Raw genomic sequence first — 23,498 nt, forward strand, 5'->3', positions numbered from 1 at the left:
AGTTATATATTTTAAATTGTATGTTATGGCTCTTATATTGATTTCTCTTGCTGATTCAGACAATCCTTTACATGATAAACAGAATTATTCTCACACATTGTTTTCCTTGCCATTCGTCTTCTAAGTTTTATTAATGCTTTATCATTTTTATCTAAACCACAATGGTAATAAATGTTGTTGCAGTCACGCTGGCCCTGCAAATATCCTTTCTATCAATATCCACGTTCAGTTCTTAATGCTAAGATAAAGCTGATCCAAGAGAAGCAGAAGTCCTCAGTGTTATTTTTTGAAATTATTTCAAAACTTTAAGAGAAAAACTCACTCTGTTCATGGAAATAATGGGAATTTTTAGCAACTTAGCTGTTGTCAGAATCATGCTGTGCTAGCTGGATTCCTTATGAGATCAGCCAAATCTGAAGCATTATACTTTCTACCCTCAATTATTTTCCGCCTCCTGTGTCCCTGCTCCATACATAGGTCCTCAAGCCTGAAACTGAAGATGAGTCCCCCTGGCACCCCCCTTTCCACATACCATCAACTCGTATGTCCTGTCCTCTGTCCCTTCCAATTATTGTCTGAATCCATTATTTTCCTGCCCTTTTTTCCCTTTCCCCAAGCCCCTTTTTTTTTTTCCTTTTTTTTTTTTTTTTTTTTTTTGGAGACAGGGTCTTGCTGTGTCACCTAGGCTGGAGTGCAGTGGTGCACTCATAGCTCTCTATATCCTTGACCTCCCAGGCTAAAGCCATCCTCCTGCCTTAGCCTCCCGAGTAGCTGGAAATACAAGCACATGCCACCAAGCCCTGCTAATTGTTTTATTTTTCTTATAGGGGTCTCACTATGTTGTCCAGGCTGGTTGTAAGAACTTTAGTGCTGACACTGAGTAGGAGAAGGAGCCATTAGGAGGGTCTGAGATGAAGTATAGTGTGACGGTTGATAGTGAGTGTCAACTTGATTGGATTGAAGGATGGGAAGTATTGATCCTGGGTGTGTCTGTGAGGGTGTTGCCAAAGGAGACCAACATTTGAGTCAGTGGACTGGGAAAGGCAGACCCACCCTTAATCTGGGCGGGCACCATCTAATCAGCTGCCAGTGCAGCCAGGATAAAGCAGACAGAGAAACGTAAGAAGTCTAGGCTGGCCTAGCCTCCCAGTCTACATCTTTCTCCTGGGCTGGACCCTTTCCGCCCTTGAATATCGGACTCCAAACCCTTTAGTTTTGGAACTTGGACTGGCTCTCCTTGCTCCTTAGCTTGCAGATGACCTGTTGCGGGACGTTGTAATTATGTGAGTTAATACTTAATAAATTCATATATATATATACACACACACATGCACACATATATACGTGTGTGTGTATACATATACACACATATGTATACATAACCATATATATATATATATGGTTAGTTCTGTCCCTCTAGAGAACCCTGACTCATACGTATAGTATGCTTTGACTTTTAATGGATCACTGTAATTACAGTGTTGAAAATAGACAGTTGAGGGTTCAGGGGAAAAGCAGAAGATAAGACAGACAATGTTTGCAATAATTCAGGAAGGAAACGATAGTGACTTGGACCAGGAAGAGGTGGCAGGGAGGGGATGAGAAGTGGTCTGATTCCTAATGTGTGCTGCTGTAACATTGAATGGGCTAAGAAAGAGGGAAAAAGCAGTCAACACTAAGTCAGGTTTTTGTCTAAGTAGCTGGAAGGCTGCATTTGGCATTAAGTGAGGTGCATAAGACTGTGAGAGGAGCAGGTTTGGAAAGGCGGTTCAGGAGGTCATTATCAGACAACCAAGCGGAGCTGCATGAAGACAGTTGGATATACGAGTCTGGAGTTCAGGGGTGGGGTCTGGGCTGGAGATAAATTTAGGAGTCATCTGTGTGAGACTGGATGAGCTCACCAAGGAAGTGAATATGGATAGAAAACAGCAGTAGAATTCCAAGGACTGAGCTACAGGGACACAAATATTAGCCTAAGGAAGCTGTGAGGCATGAAGCAATGTAGGACAAAACCCAGGAAAGTGTCCTGTCCAGAGAAAGCAAGTCAGGAGGAGGAAGCGAGTAACCAGATCACATGCTGCTGTGAGTCAAGTAAGATGAGCACTAAGTCCTCAGCAGCACATTTAGCAAAGAGAAAAGAGCAGCTATGGTGAAGCAGTGGAAGTGAACACAGATTAGAACAGGTTCAGTGGGGAATTGAAGACAGCGAATGTAAACAACTATGAGGCAGGGCAAGCAGAGAAATATAGGTGGTGGGCGGGGGGTGAGTAGAGGCAGAAACAAGTGAGAAGGGTTTTTGTTCTAAGTTTTAAAAATTAACAGCACATCTGTAGGCTGGTGGAAATGATTCAGTATCAAGGGAAATTGAATAATTTAGGAGAGAAAGAAGAGAATTGCTGGGACTTGCCCTTGAATAGAAGAGCAAGACTAAGATACGGAGTACAAATCTGAGGTGACAGATAGGAATACAGAGAGCTCCCCCAGTGATAGGAAAGAGGGTGCAGATGGGGGTGCGGACACGGATAGTGGGAGCGCTTGAAGATCTCTTGTGATTGTCAGTTTTCTCGGTGACATGGAAATCTTGGTCATCAGCTGAAAGTGAGGCTAGAAGGGGAGGTAGTGGAGAGGAGTGTGAAATAGTTATCTTGGAGAAGGGGAGAGTGAATAATGAAAATACAGCATGCCTTCTTGGCAGAAATAAAGGCCCACTTGTGATCTGTTATGAATTTTAAGATGAGCTCACTCTCTATGGCTGTTTACACCCATGTTCCACCTCAAGAACACAGAGGGGGAGGCCGGGCACGGTGGCTCACACCTGTAATCCCAGCACTTTGGGAGGCTGAGGCGGGCAGATCACTTGAGATCAGGAGTTCAAAACCAGCCTGGTCAATATGGTGAAACCCCGTCTCTACTAAAAATACAAAAATTGCTGGGCATGGTGGTGGACACCTGTAATCCCAGCTACTAGGGAGGCTAAGACATGGGAATTGCCTGAACCTGGGAGGTAGAGGCTGCAGTAAGCTGAGATCACACCACTGCACACAGTGAGACTTCATATTAAAAAAAAAAAAAAAGAAACCACAGTGGGGTTGTAGGCAAATAGTGGCCAAGGGAGTATCTTGAGGTGACAAAGGGATGAGAGCATTGATGGTATACTGCAAGGATCATATATACAGTTAGACATTGGAATTTACACTTGAAAGTCTGAGAAACAAATTGGCAAATTCAACAGATTGTAGGTGCTGGTGAAGGATTGTTGAATTCAGTATCTTAGAGTGAATAGGAAAGACAGAAAAGGGTAAAGGAAAGGATAATTGGAACTAAGTTTATGGAGGAGTTGTAATTGATGATAAGGACAAGAGCTAATCATGCTTCTCAAACTTTAGTGTGTATATAAACCCCCTGAAGTTCTTATTAGGATACATATTTTGATTCGGTAATAGATGGGCAGAGCCTTAGATTCTATATGTCTATCAAGCTCCCAGTGACACTCATGCTATTGATCCAGGGATTGCATTTTTAAGGGCAATGATCTAGACTGGTATTTCTCAACCTTAACAGTAAATTACAACCCTCGGGGAACTTAAAACACACTGATGCTAGACCGGTGAATTGGAGTTTTTGTGGGTTGGATTTAGCTTCTCTGGGTTGAATTTAGAATTAATATATTATAAATGTTTTCCACATTATTCTATTGTAAAGTGGAGTTGAAAACCTTTGGCCTAGAATGTGTGACCTTAGAGGATAAGTTCATTGCAGGATGGAAGGTCATGGAACTGAAGGGCCAAGATGTTGGAAGTGTCATCTTTGTGGTTATTAAACTCTTCAGAAATTATGCTTTAAATAAAGTGACTATAAGCCCAGAGGTCTGTAAATAACTGCAAAAAAAAAAAAAAAAAAAGAGTCAAAATTGGGTGATATAATCTGATGGCGTGAGATTCAAGGTGAAGATGTTTAGAGAGAAGTCTGAAACACACAATCCTGAGTAAGGACAGCACTTACCCATCCCCAGACCCAGTGGCATGTTGGATTTGGGAAATCAAACATCCACCCCTTCAGAGGACTCGGGAAGAAACAATGGCATCAGAAAGGCCTAGACTTTAGTATGAGAAAAATGTAAAGGAAACCATCTCAAAGGAGACTGAAATGTTAGAAGATTTTCATGCTGTCTTCCAGGCAGTATGGAAGAGTATCAGGACTTCTGGAGTTGGTTATATGTAGCCCCTGGTATTCCGGCACAGGAGGTGAGGGGTGGCCTGCAGTCCTCACTGAGCCTGTCTCAGAGTAGAGTGCTGTGATATGGCTGGCAGCCCTGGGGTGTTGGGGACTGTAGGGTATTGTCAGAAGCTGGAGGAGTCCTGGGCCCGCCTCTTCATTCCCGCAGCTATTTTCTAGCTGTAGAACCCTTTGTTTCTTGAAACAAAGGCATGAAAGCAAATCCAGTGTGGAAAACAGATAAAAGCAGAGTTTCTGTGATTCAAATGGGAGTTAGGGGAGGAGAGCAGTGCCCCCCACAGGGGCCATCAAACACGGCTGGGGCTTCTCAGGGGTCCTGAGTTTCAGGTCAGAACCACTGCTCCAGCATAGGCAAGAGACACCCAAGGCAAATGCGTAATTATGTATAATCGAGTAAAGATCATATACCCAACAATCTTGTCTCTTCAAATCTTTTGTCAACCGTGCAGATTGAACACTTTCTTCCATGTAATAAACTCTTTATACAAATAAGTGATTTCTAATATCCCTTGGGACTTCTTTATGTCATTTATGATTAGGACAACATCATTTACATAGGACGACCCATAGTTTTGAATAGCTATGGGTTCTGCAGAGGCAAACCATGAATCAAAGTTATGAATGTGAGTAGTCTTTTAAGAAAGCACTTCCAGGAGAACCCTGTAAGTGGGCGAGCAAGCAGGGGAGAAAAGAAGCCTAGTACAGGTTGAGTGTTCTTTATACAGAATGTGTGAGACCAGAATTGTTTTGGACTTCAGGTTTTGGAGTATTGGCATATACATAATGAGATATGTTGGGAATGGGACCCAAGTTCAAACATGAAATTCATTTGTTTCATATGCATGTTATGCACACAGCCTGAATGTAATTTTATATAACATTTTAAACAATTTTGTGCCTGAAACAAAGTTTGTGCACATTGAACCATCAGAAAGCAAAGGGATCACTATGACAGTCTATAGTTGTTTGGTGTCACCGTCATTCCCTTGGGGATGCTGAATAAACTGTGTGTTACGCATCTGCATTTTGACTACAACCAGTCGTGAGGTCATGTGTGGGATTTTCTACTTGTGGTGTCATGTTGGTGCTCAGAAAGTTTCAGATTTTGGAGTATTTCAGATTCCAGATTTTTGGATTAGGTATGCTCCATTTATAATAGTGTCAGTTCAGGTCCAGTTTCAAGGATGTAGCTTCAGCCTCATCCCTCCAAGGGACTTCTGGAAAGTTACAGCTCAGATTCTGACCCAATGGGACAGAAGCCATATTTCTGCACCCATTAGTCAATGGCTAATGGGGAAGTAAAAATCCTAGGCACATTCAGGCAAAAACAATCCATGAGCCTGAGGGCTGCTCTTCAGAGAAGAGGGCCAGGTATGAGTACTTGAAAGAGAAGCATACCCAGCACAAAAATTGTAGAAGGGATACAAGAACAACTGGGAGTAAGGGAGTCTGTCCATGCTTTGTGTGATAGGAGGCTTTCTTTAGAAGGACATAGATAACATCCTAGGTAAAGATTCCACTCAAAAACTATTAATTTCAACTTTTAATTATCATCAAAGAGATTTTTAACAGTATAAATTGTGCCACCTTCTCCCATGCACTTCCAGCAGGATCGTATTTCCACACATAGGGGGAAACGTTGAGAAAATCCAGGTCAAGTGAATATGAGTATATATCTCAGAGATACCCAGGCATAGCCCTGACTGAATGTGCAGTCTGTATTTGAAAACAAAATACGTATTTAAAACACCTACTGTTTTAAATAGATTCTATTCTTTTTCTCACTACCTTGAGTGCAAATATCAAGAATGTTTAGCTTTTTCAGCACTTACATCATTACAAATAGTTTATCTACTCTGCAACCTCATACTTTTCTATATTTCAAGATTGTTGTTGATTTTTATTTTTCTCTATAAATGTTGGCTTCTCTTCTAAGGATTAGAGGAGCATTATTTGAGAGTCCCTGCCTTAAATGTAATTTAGAGTTGTGCAATGTCAAACCCACTGACAGATTTAGAGATTAATTTCTAGACCTCTTGTGGTGTTAGAGAAGCTCCTTAAGGTTTTGAAAATGGCAACAATATTGACTCCCTACCACTAAAGGTTACCTGTATCCACATTCACCCTAATGCAAAAGCAGAGTTTAAGTGTAGTAAATATCAACATTGTTTGTTGTTTTGCTTTATGGAAAAACCTGTGCATAGAAAAAAAGGCAACTGTCAGAATAAGAAATAGTTTACCTCCAGAAGAACAGCTTATACAGGTATGTTTCCTCTCTTTATTCAGCAAATATAACATCACTATTACTACATTAATATTATTCGCATAGAAAAAAGTAGTTCAGTAGTTTTAAATGGTCATGTCTTAAGGTCAGGTTCCCCAAAAGTACACCCTGAGCCAAAGATTTGAATGTTAGCATTATACAAAAGGAGGGATTTGAGTATGATTTGTAAGCTATTCGGATTGTATTAAGAATTGGTAGAAAAACGTAAAAAAAAAAAAATTGGCTTAGATACATCTCCAAATATGTGTTTTGCTACATTTTGAAGTCAGTGTATTTTCAGGGATATTTAATCCATATGTTTCAGTAAGGCTACATGTAAATCATCCAAATGTTATTTTATTACAGCTATGTGATGTCTAAAATTCCTTTTGTGCTTTTAAAAATAGTCTTTCTATTCTTTTCTGAAAAGCAGCAGGTAAGTTGCCAAGAGTAAACAAATCAAATAACAAAAGGTTTGAGTTCAGTTTGAAACGCTTATCCTATTATTTTTGATTGGGTTCTGAACTTGGCAGCACACATTCCCCATTTCCTCATTTGTGCCTGCAGGGCAAAGTGAAAACAATTTGAACACTGTATTTCCCAATTGGTTCATTGACATTTGAGAATAATGTAGTACAGACAGAATCAGCATGTTTGGCAGGTGAGTGATACTTAACGTGACCTTGGAAAGTTACTTCCCACCAGTTTGCAGAAGTTCATGGCCTGGAACAACATTGTACATATTATAAAACACAGATATCGCTTCTTGGCCTTTTGGCTAAGATCATATGTACAAAATACGGGTTAGGACAGGCAGCCATCAAGGAATCCATGCTGAGGATTTATCTATTTTTCTCATGTATCTTTAGGTGGAATGGTTGAAAAATGAAGACATAATTGATCCCGTTGAAGATCGGAATTTTTATATTACTATTGATCACAACCTCATCATAAAGCAGGCCCGCCTCTCTGATACCGCAAATTACACCTGTGTTGCCAAAAACATTGTTGCCAAGAGGAAAAGCACAACTGCCACTGTCATAGTCTATGGTGAGTGGTCCTTCAGGGTCTCAATCTAGTTCATGTCTAACTAGTTTCTCATTGGCATCGATATCTTAACTTTAAAATATCAAGCTAGAAGCCCTTTTTTAAAAAATTTCATTTTCTCTGAGACAGGATCTTTCTCTGTCACCCAGGCTGGCGTGCAATGGCATGAGCATAGCTCACTGTAGCCTCGACCTCCTGGGCTCAAAGGATCCTCCCACCTCAGCCTCCTCTGGAGTAGCTGGTATTACAGGCATGCACCACCATGCCCGGTTCTAGAAGTCCCTTTTCAATCTCCATCGTGGCTTGTTTGCTGCTTTTCACAGGGGCAGTGAGGTTTAATTGCTTCCCCAGTACTGATATTTCCACACATAGGGGGAAACGTTGAGAAAATCCAGATCAAGTGAATATGAGTATATATCTCAGAGATACCCAGGCATAGCCCTGACTGAATGTGCAGTCTGTATTTGAAAACAAAACACATATTTAAAACACCTACTGTTTTAAATAGATTCTATTCTTTTTCTCACTACCTTGAGTGCAAATATCAAGAATGTTTAGCTTTTTCAGCACTTACATCATTATTCTTAATTCTTGACTGAAATGTTATGGGGTACATGATACGACTGAAGGAATTAAGAATAAAAGGATAGGCTCGGACATTCTCAACCCTTTCTCAGTCAGCTTCCAGGAAAGCGAAGAAAGCCTTCCTGAGTGGCTGCTGGTTCTGTAAGCCCTCTTCTCTCGAGAACCTGTACCACCAAGATCTAGATTGAGTTCTGAAGATGAATGTGCTTCTATCAGCCTGCTGATGTTTCTGTGGACCTAACCTCAGTCTTATCGTTGCAAACCCTCGGAAAGCGGGAGCTGATCTGTTCCCAAAATACATTAGAGCAATTTTAGCTTCTTAGAACTCATTCTACTCACTCCATCAGAGGTGTGCGGAGTGAAGAGAAGGGCTGCCTTATCTGGCCAAGTGGCCCTAATCCTAACAATATGGTAAAATCCAACAAAGTGACTTCTTAGGAAGCTTCCTCCCATGCCCTGGTCCTTTCTAAGCCAGCTCATCTCTAAACCTATCAATCTTCTGAAAGTACTAAGCAATTTCATACCCCATTTTGATGTGGCACATATGCTTTTATCTCCCTGTGTGGTTTAGCATTCAGTTATTTTCCAATCATTTCATGAGTAGTTTCATCTCCCCAGCTAAGGTTAAGCTCCTTGGTAGACCGAGAGACTGGTCTGTATATTTACATATTTCTTACAATGTTAGACACCTAATAGTTTCTCATATTATTGATGTTTTACTGTCTCAGAGGAAACTGAACAATGTGGGAAGTATTTTGAGGTTATGCCACCGCCAGAATGATATGCCCATGCCTCACCACTTCTTAGAACATAACGAAGATTTTCATCACTGTTTTAGTGTTAAACTCCATGGGCCTTGGTGTCTTATTGACTGAAGGAGGGACAACCACTGACAAGTATGTGGCTCATGGTACAGTCAGTCATGTGTCACTTAATGATGGGGACACATTCTGAGAATTGCATCGTTAGGTGATTTCATCGTTGTGAGAACATCGTAGTGTATTCACACAAACCTAGATGGTATAGCCTACTGCACACCTAGGATAGAGGGTATAGCCTATTACTCCTAGGCTACAAACCTGTATACTGTGTTACTGTACAGAATACTGTAAGGAACTGTAACAAAATGGTATTTGTATATCTAAACATAGAAAAGGTACTGTAAAAATAAGATATCAAAGATTTAAAAAAAAAAAAAGGTACACCTGTATAGGGCACTTACTATGAATGAAGCTTGCAGCCCCGGAAGTTGTTCTGGGTGAGTCAGTGAGTGAATAGTGAGTGAATGGCAAGGCCGAGGACATTACTATACACTGCTGTAGACTTTGTGAACACTACACTTAGGCTATAGCACATTTGTAGAAAAAGTAAAGTAATACTCCACAATGTTACAAGAGCTATGAGGTTATTAGGTGATAGGAATTTCTCAGCTCTGTTATAACCTTATGAAACAAACCATTATTGTATATGAAGTCTGTCCTTGACTGAAATGTTATGGGGTACATGATAGGACTGAAGGAATTAAGAATTTGTCACCCCAGAATATGCCACTTGGCATATTGACTGTTTTCTGCATTAAAGATCCTTGAGAAACAGCAGACTCAAGATCACTCTGATAATCCTTCTGACTCTTAAAAGCAGGAGAGGAGATTTTCAACTGAAAGATGGCTTCCCTATACTAGAAGGAAAGTAACATTCTTATCCTCAAGGACAGGAAGTTGAGACCAGGGGGAAGTTAAGATCCAGATAATTCTGTATTGATCTTGTTAAAATAACTCTTAATCTTCTTTTAGCCTTACCACATAATTTACTTTTTCACAACTTACTACTGTTTGTCCAATTCAATATATAAGCATTCAACTCTAACTGCATCTTTGGGTCTTCATTTTCTTAGGCCATGTTAAAGTTATATAAAATAAATTTACACGTTTTTCTCCCGTGATTTGTGTTACACCAATTTAATTCTTAGGCCCCGTCAAAAAAATCCTTAAAGAGTTGAAGTAAAATATTGCCTACCCCACAGTACCATTCAGATGGATGTGTGTTTATGAGAAGAGAAACTACTATGCTGTTCCAAAGGATGAATGTAGTGCTGCTATAAAAATGTCATTTTAATTACAGGAAAGATGCATAAAATTTTTTTGATCCTCTGATTACTCTGAGGTTTGATTTCCTAGTCCAGATAATGGCTGTGTTGAATTGTATGCAGTTGCCTTTCTTAAATCACAATAAAATGTTTTCTTCTTCTTATCTCTTTTTAAACTGCCTGAAAGACTTGATTAACAACATTTGAAATGCAAAAAAGAAATGGGGTACAATCACAGCGTGTGCCAGTCATAAATAACTAATGAAGGCAGACTATATATAGTTGTATTATATAGATGTTTAATGTACATGCATATCTGCAAATCTCTTCTTATGTATATTATGCTTTCAATATCCATAAATACAATGAATATGTTGTCCTTAGGAAGGATCAAATACAAGTAACTTAGTATTTAGAATTAAGGAAATGGATTTGGACTAGGATCAGGAATATTGGGTCATAGGAGTATTTCTGTCACTAACTTATCTTCAGAGGGTCTTTTAACCAGGATTCTCTGAGCCCTTGCCTCGTTCTCTGTAAATGAAGGGATCTTCAAAGACTTTTTCATCTCTGAAAGTTTCTGATTATTCATTTCTCATTAAAATCTCAGCAGAACAGTACATGTATCCTAAACCCCAAATATCAGCTTGCCAGTATGCTAGTAAGCAGTTTATACAGACAATTCCATGGCAGGGAATTTTGTAAACTTGAGCAGGTTAAATTGCTTTTTGGAACACTAACTGAAACCCTACCTGTCCACCATCTGCTTGTCCTTTACATAACCTCCTAAAATAATTTGTCCAAGCCTCATAGGTTGAACTCACCAAAACTCCACAGAAAACATATATATCTAACCAGTATTTCATATTTAGTGACTGTTTTATGTATTTTTTGTTAATGCAATTTTTAGATTACAAATATGCATCCATTAGAGAGAATTTGGAAAACAGAAAAGGTCAAAGAAGAAAACACCTATACCTATAATGCTGTCACCCAGAGATAGCATTTAAACAAAAATTATATGTATACTAATTGAATTTTCTTTCTTTCTTTTTTTGAGACAGAGTTTCACTCTGTCGCCCAGGCTGGGGTGCAGTGGTGCAATTTTGGCTCCTGCAACCTCTGTCTCCTTGGGAGTTCAAATGATCCTCCCTCCTCAGCCTCCCAAGTACCTGGGACTACAGGCGTGTGCCACCGCACCTGGCTAATTTTTGCATTTTTTGTAGAGATGAAGTCTACTATATTTCCCCAAGCTAGTCTCAAACTCCTAGACTCAAGCGATCTGCCCATCTTGGCCTCCCAAAGTACTGGGATTATAGGCATGAGCCACTGCACCTGGCATATGCTACTAGTACTTTATATGTATACATAAGGTTTAAAAATAAGCATTACACATTGTTATACATCTTTTATAATTTAAAATATATAAATATAATAAGTGTTGTATACATATTATATAAAAATTATATACATATACATGATTATGCATAATGTATCCATAAACATTACTTTTATTTAAAACATACTGAAACATTCATGTATTATTTATTTATTTATTTGGAGACAGGGTCTCACTCTGTTGCCCAGGCTGGAGTGTAGTGATGTGATCATAGCACACTGCAGCCTCTACTCCTGGGCTCAAGGGATCCTTCTGCCTCACCCTCCTGAGTAACTGGGTCTATACACACATGCTGACATGATCTGCTAATTTTTTAAATTTTTGTGGAGCTAGAGTGTTGCTATGTTGCCCAGGCTGGTCTTGAACTCCTGGTCTCAAGCAGTCCTCTCTCCTTGGCCTCCCAAAGTGCTTGGGTTACAAGCATGAGCCACTGCACCCAGCCTCATGGATTATTCAATAGCCTTCTACAGGATCGCCTTTAATGGTTGTCAGGAGTCAGTCACATTAACATAGATGGCTGGCTTTGCCATTTTCTCATTTTTGAACATTACAGTTGTTTCCAATTATTCCTCTTTATATGAAATAAAGTTGCTATAAAAATATGTTTCTGTCTGTAAATATAATATTCATCATAATTTCCTATTGGATAGGTTTCTAGAAAACAAAATGTTGGGCAAATGCTGTGCACATATAAGGTTTGTGTTACTTGAATGGCTAATACACTTCTTTAGTGTCAGGAAGCAGATGCGTATACTAGTTGTGTTATATTTTAACTACAAGGAAATAATTTTTGTTACAGATTGTTTAATTACAATATTGTATAGACTCACATTATTGAAGTATTAAAAATATATATCAAAGTATTTTCTAAAGAGAGATCTGCAGAATTGAAGAGTGTGCTGTGTTAGGGTGTAGGTTTTACAATCACATATGCTGACAGCTCCGTCAGACATCATAATTGGCCTTTACACACAAAATAAGTGCTAATTTCAATATCAACTAATCGCCAAGTAACTCAAATAGCCAGTCAATTTGTTTATAACCCCAGTACTATAGGATTTTATTTTTTAGCCGGGCTCACTGGTTTGTGCAAGTGAATAAAAATCCTTAAAAGGTTGTAAAGTTTACACATGCTTAAAAAATCAATCATCTTTTTTTTAAGGCTAAATTATTTTATTCTGTCCCCATGCTATAGATTCACTTGCAGGCTTGTCATAGAGATGTAAACATTTATTATTTGAGACGAGCTGTCAAAAGTAATTTTGGAGCTTGACTAGGTAAGGAGATATGTATATTTTTTAAGCACACTGGCCAAGTAAAAGAGAACCCATACAGTCCTATTTATTTTTCTGAGTAGGTGAGTATGTCTTTGCAAACATTTTTTTTTTCTCTGTCTATACACTAAAACTTTGGATAAAATGAGGTCCATGGTCTCTTCTGGCTTTGAAATTTTGGATTTTTATAAATGGTCACTTGGAAAATAACTTTTGTTTACATATTGTGTCTGTTTTTTGTGTCCATGTGTGTTGTGCATGCACACATGTTTAATCCACTTTTTACTGTTTGCCTCCTTTCAGTCAATGGCGGCTGGTCCACCTGGACAGAGTGGTCTGTGTGTAATAGCCGCTGTGGACGAGGGTATCAGAAACGTACAAGGACTTGTACCAACCCGGCACCACTCAATGGGGGTGCCTTCTGTGAAGGGCAGAGTGTGCAGAAAATAGCCTGTACTACGTTATGCCCAGGTAAATAAACCAGTCCTCTCAATCCAAACATCTCCCATTATTCAAGAAATATGCTTTTAGAGAATAGATACAGAAACTTTATTCTTGATCTGAATGTGTGATAAACATTATTTAAATCCATCCTACTCACTGTTTGCATTACTGGGATATCAAGTGTTTTCCTCCAAAAGAATACTTAACTTTGTTACCAAAACATGCCAAATTGTATAAAACAGGAGATTAAACACTACTGGATATAATCCCTTTATATTATTCAACAAAACTGCTGGGACCAAGATTTCAGATTTTGTAATTCAAGAGATTTGAATGGCACTGAAAGCCACACATTTTAGGAATAACAATCCTTGATCTTCAGAAAACCACAGAAATTAATTGAACTGAAATTTAGAAAATGTTTTAGATGGAAATATTTTACATTTAGTGTCATTTTCTGGTCAAGGGCAAATATAACATTTGAAATGAATTATAAGGAAGGCAAAGTTTTTTGGCACATGGAATAATGGATTCTGAAACTACAATGCAGTCAGTTCTTTATTATCTGTAAATGTTGGTCATCTATTTTTTTTTTAGTTATTTGCAGTGGTACCTACAGCAAGATTGCATCTCTCCACCTCTTAGCATCTTTCTGTACTATCTCATCTTGCTACCAGCTCTTATCCCTAGGTAAATTGAAGATAATATTTGCCAAAAGTAAAAGCAAAACCCTTTAAAATGCCTTGTTATACGATATATTCCAAAGCTAAGCTAAAATTATTTTGAAATAATCCATAAATTTACTGCGCTCATTGGAGTAGCTACTGTGTTTTCAGTTTTATTGTTCAGATACACAGCCTTCTTACTTCTCCCTTTGGCCTAATTTTGTCGTGTTTATCCTTTAATCTTTATCTTTTAACCTTTCTCAGGGATGGGGTGGAGAAATGAACTGGAGAGATATACATAATCTACACTTTACATTCCCAAATGTTGATTTCCAAATATCAAAACTGTCTTCCACAGTGAACCCTTTGAGAGCTTTTATTTATGAAGCAAATTTTGATGCTTAGCTAGGCTTAAAATTTCAGATTTTATTTTATAGGTGCTGACTCCCACAATTAAAAAAGCACCCATCAATTTGAGTTGAAATAGAAATGCATGTGTCAGTGTTTTGGTAAACTGGATTGGTGCAGGTCAAAGCAAATGTTTTTGCTCTAAGTAGTTGGGACTTGCGTATATAGCCAGTTCTGTATGACTGAAATATTAACGCTGTTCTCATTTTTCATGTGGGTATCTTTATAACCATATCCACATTATGCATGATATATTTACATAGTAATCTGAATACGAAATCATGTAGATTTCTCAAACTACGTAGATGATTAAAATTGATATAATTTTTATCAATATATAGATATAAAAGGTTAAGCTGTTCAGTAAATAATGTTTAGCATTGTTTTACACTGAATCCTTGATCATTATAATTATGTATTTCAGGGAAGATTAATATTTTAAAACTCTTATTTCAACATTTTATCCTATTTTCTGAGAAACTTAAGCTGCATTTTAAAGTATGACTGAAATTTATCTTTTTTCAAACTGAGATTTAAGTTGTGTACTTTTAAAATAGAGATATCTGAGTTCATTATCTTTGAAGTTGCTGACAAGCCAGCCACCAAAATTAGGAAGAAAGTAAGTCAGTTCTAAATGACTGAATCACAACAAATATTAGGGTCTTACCTAAATTTTTTTAATAAAAATAGAAACAGAAACATCATCAAATAATGGAATTATCAAATAATAAATGAAAAATAATAGTCTTTTCATGAAAACATTATAGAAGGTTTCAGCAGAATCAAGCAGCCCAGATGAAAAAAGTAAAATAAAAAGACAGTATAAAATTTAGATGAGAGAGAAGAGATAGATAGATATATACCACCTGGATGAATGAATTGAAGGTTGGATAGATTTCTTCTCCACTGTACCAACCTCTTCTCTGAATTCCCACACAAGCTTACTTTCACTGTCCACACGGCCCTAGGAATGAAAGAATGTTGGATCCAAAGACTGACCTAATTTTCAATACAAAACCCAGAAGCTCCCCCATTAATAGGGAAAGGGAAACCATCATGGCCTACTTTTACATAGCTCCTGGTGACAACTTTGGATTTTGTGTGTCTCAGTCAGCCTCCCTTGACTTGGTCAGTGAGAAAACACTCACACTATAGGAAAAGCTCACTGAACCCAAATGATGTAGAAGATGCAATTCCCAGCAATTGAAATGAATACAGTGCTTCTCAGTAGCGCATGCTTTTTCTTGTTTTGTTTTATTGTATTATACTTGAGCTCTGCTCCATCCCTTAAGCAGCTGCCTCTCCCTCTGACTTGCTGCTACATTTTTTCCATGGCAGTGGACGGCAGGTGGACGTCATGGAGCAAGTGGTCTACTTGTGGAACTGAGTGCACCCACTGGCGCAGGAGGGAGTGCACGGCGCCAGCCCCCAAGAATGGAGGCAAGGACTGCGACGGCCTCGTCTTGCAATCCAAGAACTGCACTGATGGGCTTTGCATGCAGAGTAAGTCAATTTAAGCAAACTGCAGACATTGAGGGGGCTGGAGATTGAACCATTTGGATTTTTTTAAGGAAACATTAGAAATAAAGAATTCTTTGAACAACAATAAAATGCAATAATATAGCAATATTCTAGCTCGCTCTCACAATTGGAAAAAGCAAATTTTCCAGGAACCAGAATAAATAGTAACTATGTCCAGCTAACAAATGGCATGCAATATTGCTTTTTCATGAGCAAGGGGTGATTCAATCACTTATATGGAAGGGAACCATTACTTGGTTTTATCAGAAAGCACAAAAGGGCACTCTAAACTCTTCACAGAGTCAAAACAAGACTTCTAAAATGTAAGCTGTTTATTCTTAATTCATGGCAGGTACCTAACCAAAATGTCCATGGAGTGTAAAATGTATGTAAAGATGAAAAATATTTCTGTAGGTAGATTTACCGACTTAGAACAAATGTTTAGTGAGAACATCTCCGCAACCTCTTGAATATTCTGGGTTTGTATTAGAAATTATAATGTGGATATGATTTAGTTTATTTAAAGGAAATAAATATTAATAAAGCATACATTTTTTAAATGAGTGCCAAAGATTGGCTTAGGAATGTAATGTGTGCTATAAGCTACCTATTCTCCATTTTTTTCATGTCTTTGTTCCTTAGATTTTCTTAATTAAATGGTAGTTTGATTTCATACTTGCAAACTCTCACCCCTTTATTGAGGAGTCCTCAGATGTACACAGTTTACTATCTCTTTTCATGATCATAAATTGAGGTATTAAGAATTATTCTGAAATCATACCTATTCAGATTAATGGATCAAATGATATGCTGTCTTTGGATGTGAACTAATGGTGGTCTAGTGTTGACATTTCTCATAATACATTACACATTGCTAGCAGAATACAAGCAGCTGAAGGTATTTATGCAAAGGTATTTGTATTTGTCATTTAAGAATAAAATATTTTGTTTTTACCACACTTAAGAAATTCTGTTTACTTTTCAGTCTATACACACAGGAACCTTTAGAAAGATATCTTACTTAAAATACAAATAAATAATTATGTTGTTCCCACAGAATAAAAATCCAGTAGGCCTCTTATTTTTATGTTCAGGGTACATTTGCATTCCTCGAGAACCAGCTGCTGCTGAGTGTATAAAGCGCAGCTTCTGGTAATGATGTGGGGCCTGCCACTGTGAACCTCACAAGTTTGTACCAGAAATGCATAAATGAAAATCAGTTTTGCTAACCATTTATCCAGAGGTACAGAGTTTGTTTGGGTTGAGGATTAAAATAACATACCACATACAAGTTAGTCTTTTTAACATTTTCATCACTTAGTATTTTTCCTTTACTGTAGAACCAACTGATTCATGTGATTGCAAAGTAGAAACAGTTGGACTTTTTCTCTCTTTCTGTCTTTCACATTCTTTCTCTCTCAATATACTATTTCAATCTTGGGTGATTTAATACCTACTACTTCTATTGTACATATTTACAAATCCTCAGAACAACCTCTTTAACAAGGAATACAATGCCACAAGATAGAACCTTTTATTAGTCATAGAAAATGTCACATTTTAAATTATGACAAATACAAACATGATATATTCAAACTAAGACTTCCATGACATAGCAACCCCTTAGCTTCTAGATCATTTCTTAAGCATTCATAGAATTTTTTTCCTTATTATTGGATATTTGCCAGTAATGATGGCCTGAAGTGTGTATATATAGACAGGGAAGAGGAATGAGGCTACAGGAGGGGTATTTTTAGTTGTTTGTTTGTTTGTGTTTATTTTTTTATCACGTCTCCTGTTTGATGGAAACATTTTGCTATTTGGGTTAAAATCATTCCATTTAAAGCTATTTATTTCTGCAGCTCTGATTTGCTATAGTGACAATCCCTACTAAGTCATTAAACTCTTTCATCTGCCCTCCTGTATCCACTCCAGTCAAACAAAGAATTGTAGTCTATATCACTATTGATTTCCTCAGTGATAAAACCACAGATATTCTGCACTGTGCAATTGTAGTATTTTACAGTGAAAGCTATAGTTTCTGCTTACCAGTTAGCCTGGTGTTTCTGGAACAGTATACTGCCAAAGTTTTGCAAAGAAATAATATTGTTTGGCCATTATTTTGGAAAACAAAGGCTTCTAATAGTGATACTGCAAAGTTTGCAAAAGGGACAAGGTCAGTATTAAGAAAAAGAATCGAGGTAGAAAAGATAGCCAGAAAGTGGCAATCAGCAATTAGGAATTATCACTTAATATTTATTTCCTTTGGGAGAATTAGTGTCTGGAATGCATTAATAAATAGTCTTTCAATGATATCACAATGTTATCTCAAAATAAAGCTAGTCTGCTTTCAGTGAACCAGGTAAGAACTACATCCTCTGAATCTATTCAAAATTGTATATAAATAATTCTGATATAAATGTAGGTGTACTGCTAGATAGGAGAAATTCAGAGTTCATAATGGATGTGAGTAGGATTCAGAGTTACCTAGATAATGTAGTATAGTATTTCTTCAAAAGCTAACTTGGTACTTAAGAGGAACACAATGTGAAATATACAGAAAATATTACTGTTGATGTTTATTTGTTAATTTGTTCAAAACAAATTCAGATACATTTCTTTGTTAAGCACTTAATACAAATACCTTTAAAAATATATTAAAATGTTGGATAAAATATTGCAAACTTAGTAGAGACACATACGTGCATGCAGAAAGAGAGAGAGAAGAAAAGAGGTCCAAAAGAAAGAAGAGAGAGAAATCCTCCAATGCCAAAAATGAAGCTGCAACTCCAAGCTTGAGAGGTAACTGTGTGAATTGACACCAAAATAACCAGGAAGGGGGAACTGGCTGTGGACATGGGTCCCAGGGACTGGAAATTAGGGTTTCAGTTTTGGCACAGAGGCAGAAGCCCTGGCTTTGTAAGACCTAGACTCGGAAGTAAGAACCCTAAAGAAAGCTGAAACTCACAAATGCCTAACCTATACCATAAGAAACAACTAGAACATTTTTGCCCACCAGCCAAGGGAAGACGTAGAAAAACATGGTAGGAAAAAGGAAATGAAGACTTCATTTAAATAAAATCTATAGTAAAACCATAACCTCACCCCAGCTCTGGTGTGGAATCTAAGATACATTGCTAGAAGCAAAACACAAAATATGTATAATTAAGCTTCTAGGACACCAGCAGAGCAAACAGCAAGCTACTCTCTAGGTTTCCTTCCATAATGTAAGTTCATTAGTCTATGGCAAACATAGACCACACCTGTCAATAAGCTTACAATACAAAGTTTCCAATCACTCAAGAAAATTATCTACTGTAAGGGAGAGTCAGCAATAATAGAGTTAGCATTTTACTAACATGAACTCATAGAGCAATCTGAAAAAAACTGTAGAGTAAATGTAAAAAGACAAACCATATTTTTAAAAGGAATATAAGCACAAATGAAATAACAATTTGTTAAAAAGACAAATTTAGAGAAAAAAACAAATGGAATGTCTAGAGAGGAAGGCATAATGATTGAAATTTAAAACTCATTGGAAGATGAAAAATCAGATCAGACACAGCTTCAGATAAAGCTGAAGAGAAAATTTGTAAACTGGAATGTAGATCTTATGAAACTTCCACAATATAGGGAAGTTTTGTGAATACATAAGTGAATATGTAACAGGGAGAATAAAACTCATGGAGGATAGAATGAGAAAATCCAACATTTACTGCACAAAAGAGCAAAATCTGAAAGATTTTCAGGTAATCAAGATAGAGAGGATTTATTACTCATAAACCTTACTGAGTAAACTACTGAAAATGAAAAGTAACAATTGGTTCCTTAAAATAAGATAGGACCAATTGAGGAGCAGTTGAAAACAAGATGGAGCTAAATGGTAGACAATATTAACATGGAATATGGGAAGGTGCGAACTAAGTTAAAAATTTCCATCTTCCAAATATTGCTCAAGAAAAGAACAGTAACAGTATTTACATTGGATTTCATTGATTCCACTGTTGAAGTTAAAATGTTAAGACTTGAGTACACACATAAAAATTGAATGCATAAATTCAAAATAAAAATTTTAAGGGTAGGAAATTGGCAAAAGGAAAACTAGTAAATGAATACAATAAGTGAGATGGTGGAAATAAAGCTACATATATCAGGGATCATAATGTAAATGAATTAAACTCACCTGTACAAGGAAATCCAAAATTATAGGAAAAAACTCAGTTTTATTCTGTTTATGAGTCACATACTTAAATCATAATTATAGGAAAAGATTGAAAGCTAAGAAATGGAACTTACAGTATTGTTCAGTATGTATGAATGTATGTATATATTTAGAGACGGAGTCTTGCTCTGTTGCCAGGCTGGAGTGCAGTGGCGTGATTTTGGCTCACTGCAACCTCCGACTCCTTGGTTCAAGCGATTCTCCTGCTTCAGCCTCCTGAGTAGCTGGGATTACAGGCACATGCCACCACACCCAGCTAATTTTTTTATTTTTAGTAGAGACAGGGTTTTACCATGTTGGCCAGGATGGTCTAGATCTCCTGACCTAGTGATCGCCCGCCTCGGCCTCCCAAAGCTGGGATCACAGGCGTGAGCCACTGCGTCCGGTCTGTTCCGTATTTATTTTAACATGTCCAATTAATGGCTCTTACTATCTGATTGGGCTATTCTTTATTCAATTCCATTTCCCATTACGCCTAAGTAATATATATTAGAGGTCATTTTTGACTCATAGTTTGAATATAGAGTTTTGTTTATCATGGGCTTTATAGTTTTAGAATGTTTAATTTCAACTGAAAATTAATCATCAGTTTTCTAAATTGTTTACCAGTTTGATAGTGTTCGGATAAGACATGTTAGAAATCATTTCTTTCCTCAAATTCAACACCAAGTGAAATTTTTCATAAAAAGACTTTGAAGGTTACTTATAAAATTAATGAATACTTTAAAGATATAACAATGCTAAATGTTAAGCAAATATGTAGTCAAGTAGAAACTTTTGTACCTTGCTAATGGGAATAAAAATTTTATGGGGAAGCAATTTTACAGTATAAGTCAAGAATTTTAAAGTTATCATACCCTTTGACCCAATAATTCTACTTGAATGAATAAGTTTTAAGTAATTAGTATGAATATCTAAAAATATATACAGTCAGCCCTCTGTATCAGTGAGTTACACATCTGTGGATTCAACCAAGAACAGGTCAAAAACATTTTAAAACACTAAAAAATAATATAACAATTAAAAATAAAACAAATTTTAAAATACAGTATAACAACTTATTTAACATTTAAATTGTATTAGGTATTATAACCAATCTAGAGATGGTTTAAAGTATACGTGAGGATGTGCATAGGTTACATGCAAATACTATGCCATTTTATATAAGGGACTTGAGCAATCTCAGATTTTGGTGTTGGTGGCGGGGGGTGGTTCTGGAATCAATCCTTCTTGGATACTGAGAAACAGCTGTATGCCACATATGTCTATATTCTTTGTTATTATTGTGAAAAATGCAAAACCCAAAAGTCTAATATTAGGATGATGGTTAAGTAACACATAGTACTTCCATTAAATGGAACATCATATAGCCACTAAAATATTTATAAGGTTTAACATGGAAAAGCAGAATATGGATTTATATATGCATTTAGTGATAAGTGTGTAAAGGTATGCTTAGTAAAAGATGAATGAAATTTATGAATTTTCTGGGCTAATGAGATTACAAGTTTTTTTTCTTTTTCTATATGCTTTCTATTCTATACATTATTTATGCTTAGTATTCCGTTATGTTTATAATAATAAATTACATTTTTTAAAAAGAACGGTTGAGGATAGGCCACAGCATTATCTTGGAAGCATGGCTCCCTGGATTTAAGAAGTAGCAATGTCACTGACTTTGGTCACATTGATTCAAATTAGATTACCAAAAAAGTATTTGCATAAAATACTTGTATAAAACCCTAGTTGTACAAAACTCTAGGGTGCAAGAATTACTTATGGCCAGTAAACCAAGTATTTTGAAGACATGGGGATTTGGAACTGAATTATAGTTTTGCAATATTTCCCATTTGTCTATTTTATATATATATATATCCGGCCTTGCAATCATAATTTAAATTCTTAGTCTGTGTGATAAGTTGGATTCATTATGTGATACTGTGTAATTTCATTTGTGAAATATGATCATGGTCTGTAAACAATTTCAGAAGCTCTATTAAATTTTTATACCACCCATACACAGTAGTTCATATTGTAAGTACTGTATAACATATATATGTATTACACTGGATACAATCTCACTGGCCTGAAAAAGTAGTTCCTACACTAGACATAATTTGGTACCTTCAAATGAAGACCTTTACAAAATTGATGTTATTTCACCAGAATGCATTACTAAAGAGTAATTAGAAGCTATCAGAATCACTTAAGGTCCCAGAAATAACTTGGACATTTTGGATGTATAAGCACATAGTTAATTTTTTTCCAAACAACATTTTAAAAAGTGGAGTTCTTTGGTATACTAAATGACATGGATTGCATTGAATAAGAAAGGTAAGTGAAGTGGCATGTTTGTCACTATTTTGTGTGTGTGTGTGTGTGTGTGTGTGTTTCAGTAAAACTTTATTTACAGAAATGAGTAGCAGGAACTATTTAGCCTGAGGGCCAGAGCTTGCCAACCCCTGTTCCAGGCTGTCACATCTCAAGGATATAGCTATTGTATTACGTCAATTTACTGAACTTAACAGGTTTATCGCCTAATTGTTAACCCATATGCCATACATTGACATATATTAATAGGAAGTGAAGGGTATTTATCAAACATCCTATTATCTTTGCTTTTTTTTTTTTCATTTAGTTCTTATTTTTAGATCTGTAATGGGTACAGGTGCAGAGTTCTCACATGCATGTATGTGTAGTGATGAAGTCTGGGCTTTCAACGTACCTAGCATCTGAATAGTGAACTGTGCTCAACACCCTTTTTTTTAAAAATTATATTTTAAGTTCTAGGGTACATGTGCACAACGTGCAGGTTTGTTACATATGTAGACATGTGCCATGTTGGTGTGCTGCACCCATTAACTCGTCATTTACTTTAGGTATATCTCCTAATGCTATTCCTCTCCCTACCCCCACCCCATGACCCTATTTCTCCACATCCTCTCCAGCACCTGTTGCTTCCTGACTTTTTAATGATCGCCATTCTAACTGGTGTGAGATGGTATCTCATTGTGGTTTTGATTTGCATTTCTCTGATGGCCATTGATGATGAGCATTTTTTCATGTGTCTGTTGGCTGCATAAATGTCTTATCTGGGGACGTGTCTGTTCATATCCTTCACCCACTTTTTGATGGGGTTGTTTGTTTTTTTCTTGTAAGTTTGTTTGAGTTCTATGTAGATTCTGGACATTAGCCCTTTGTCAGATAAGTAGATTGCAAAAATTTTCTCCCATTCTGTAGGTTGCCTGTTCACTCTGATGGTAGTTTCTTTTGCTGTGCAGAAGCTCCTTAGTTTAATTAGATCCCATTTGTCAATTTTGGCTTTTGTTGCCATTGCTTTTGGTGTTT

At 36.9% G+C, this 23,498-nt stretch overlaps 1 protein-coding gene across 1 annotated transcript in view; it reads left to right on the forward strand.

The window, feature by feature from the left end:
- The window catches only part of UNC5C (unc-5 netrin receptor C), a 394,905-nt gene that overhangs the window by 299,571 nt on the left and 71,836 nt on the right, over positions 1-23,498 (forward strand). The window contains exons 5-7 of the mRNA XM_017875500.1: positions 7,369-7,549; positions 13,194-13,361; positions 15,746-15,910. Coding sequence (XP_017730989.1) covers positions 7,369-7,549; positions 13,194-13,361; positions 15,746-15,910 — 514 coding nt within the window. The remainder of the gene's footprint in view (positions 1-7,368; positions 7,550-13,193; positions 13,362-15,745; positions 15,911-23,498) is intronic.

This window comes from Rhinopithecus bieti, unplaced genomic scaffold (genome assembly GCF_001698545.2).
Source record: "Rhinopithecus bieti isolate Rb0 unplaced genomic scaffold, ASM169854v2 scaffold_6708, whole genome shotgun sequence".
Taxonomy (NCBI): domain Eukaryota; kingdom Metazoa; phylum Chordata; class Mammalia; order Primates; family Cercopithecidae; genus Rhinopithecus; species Rhinopithecus bieti.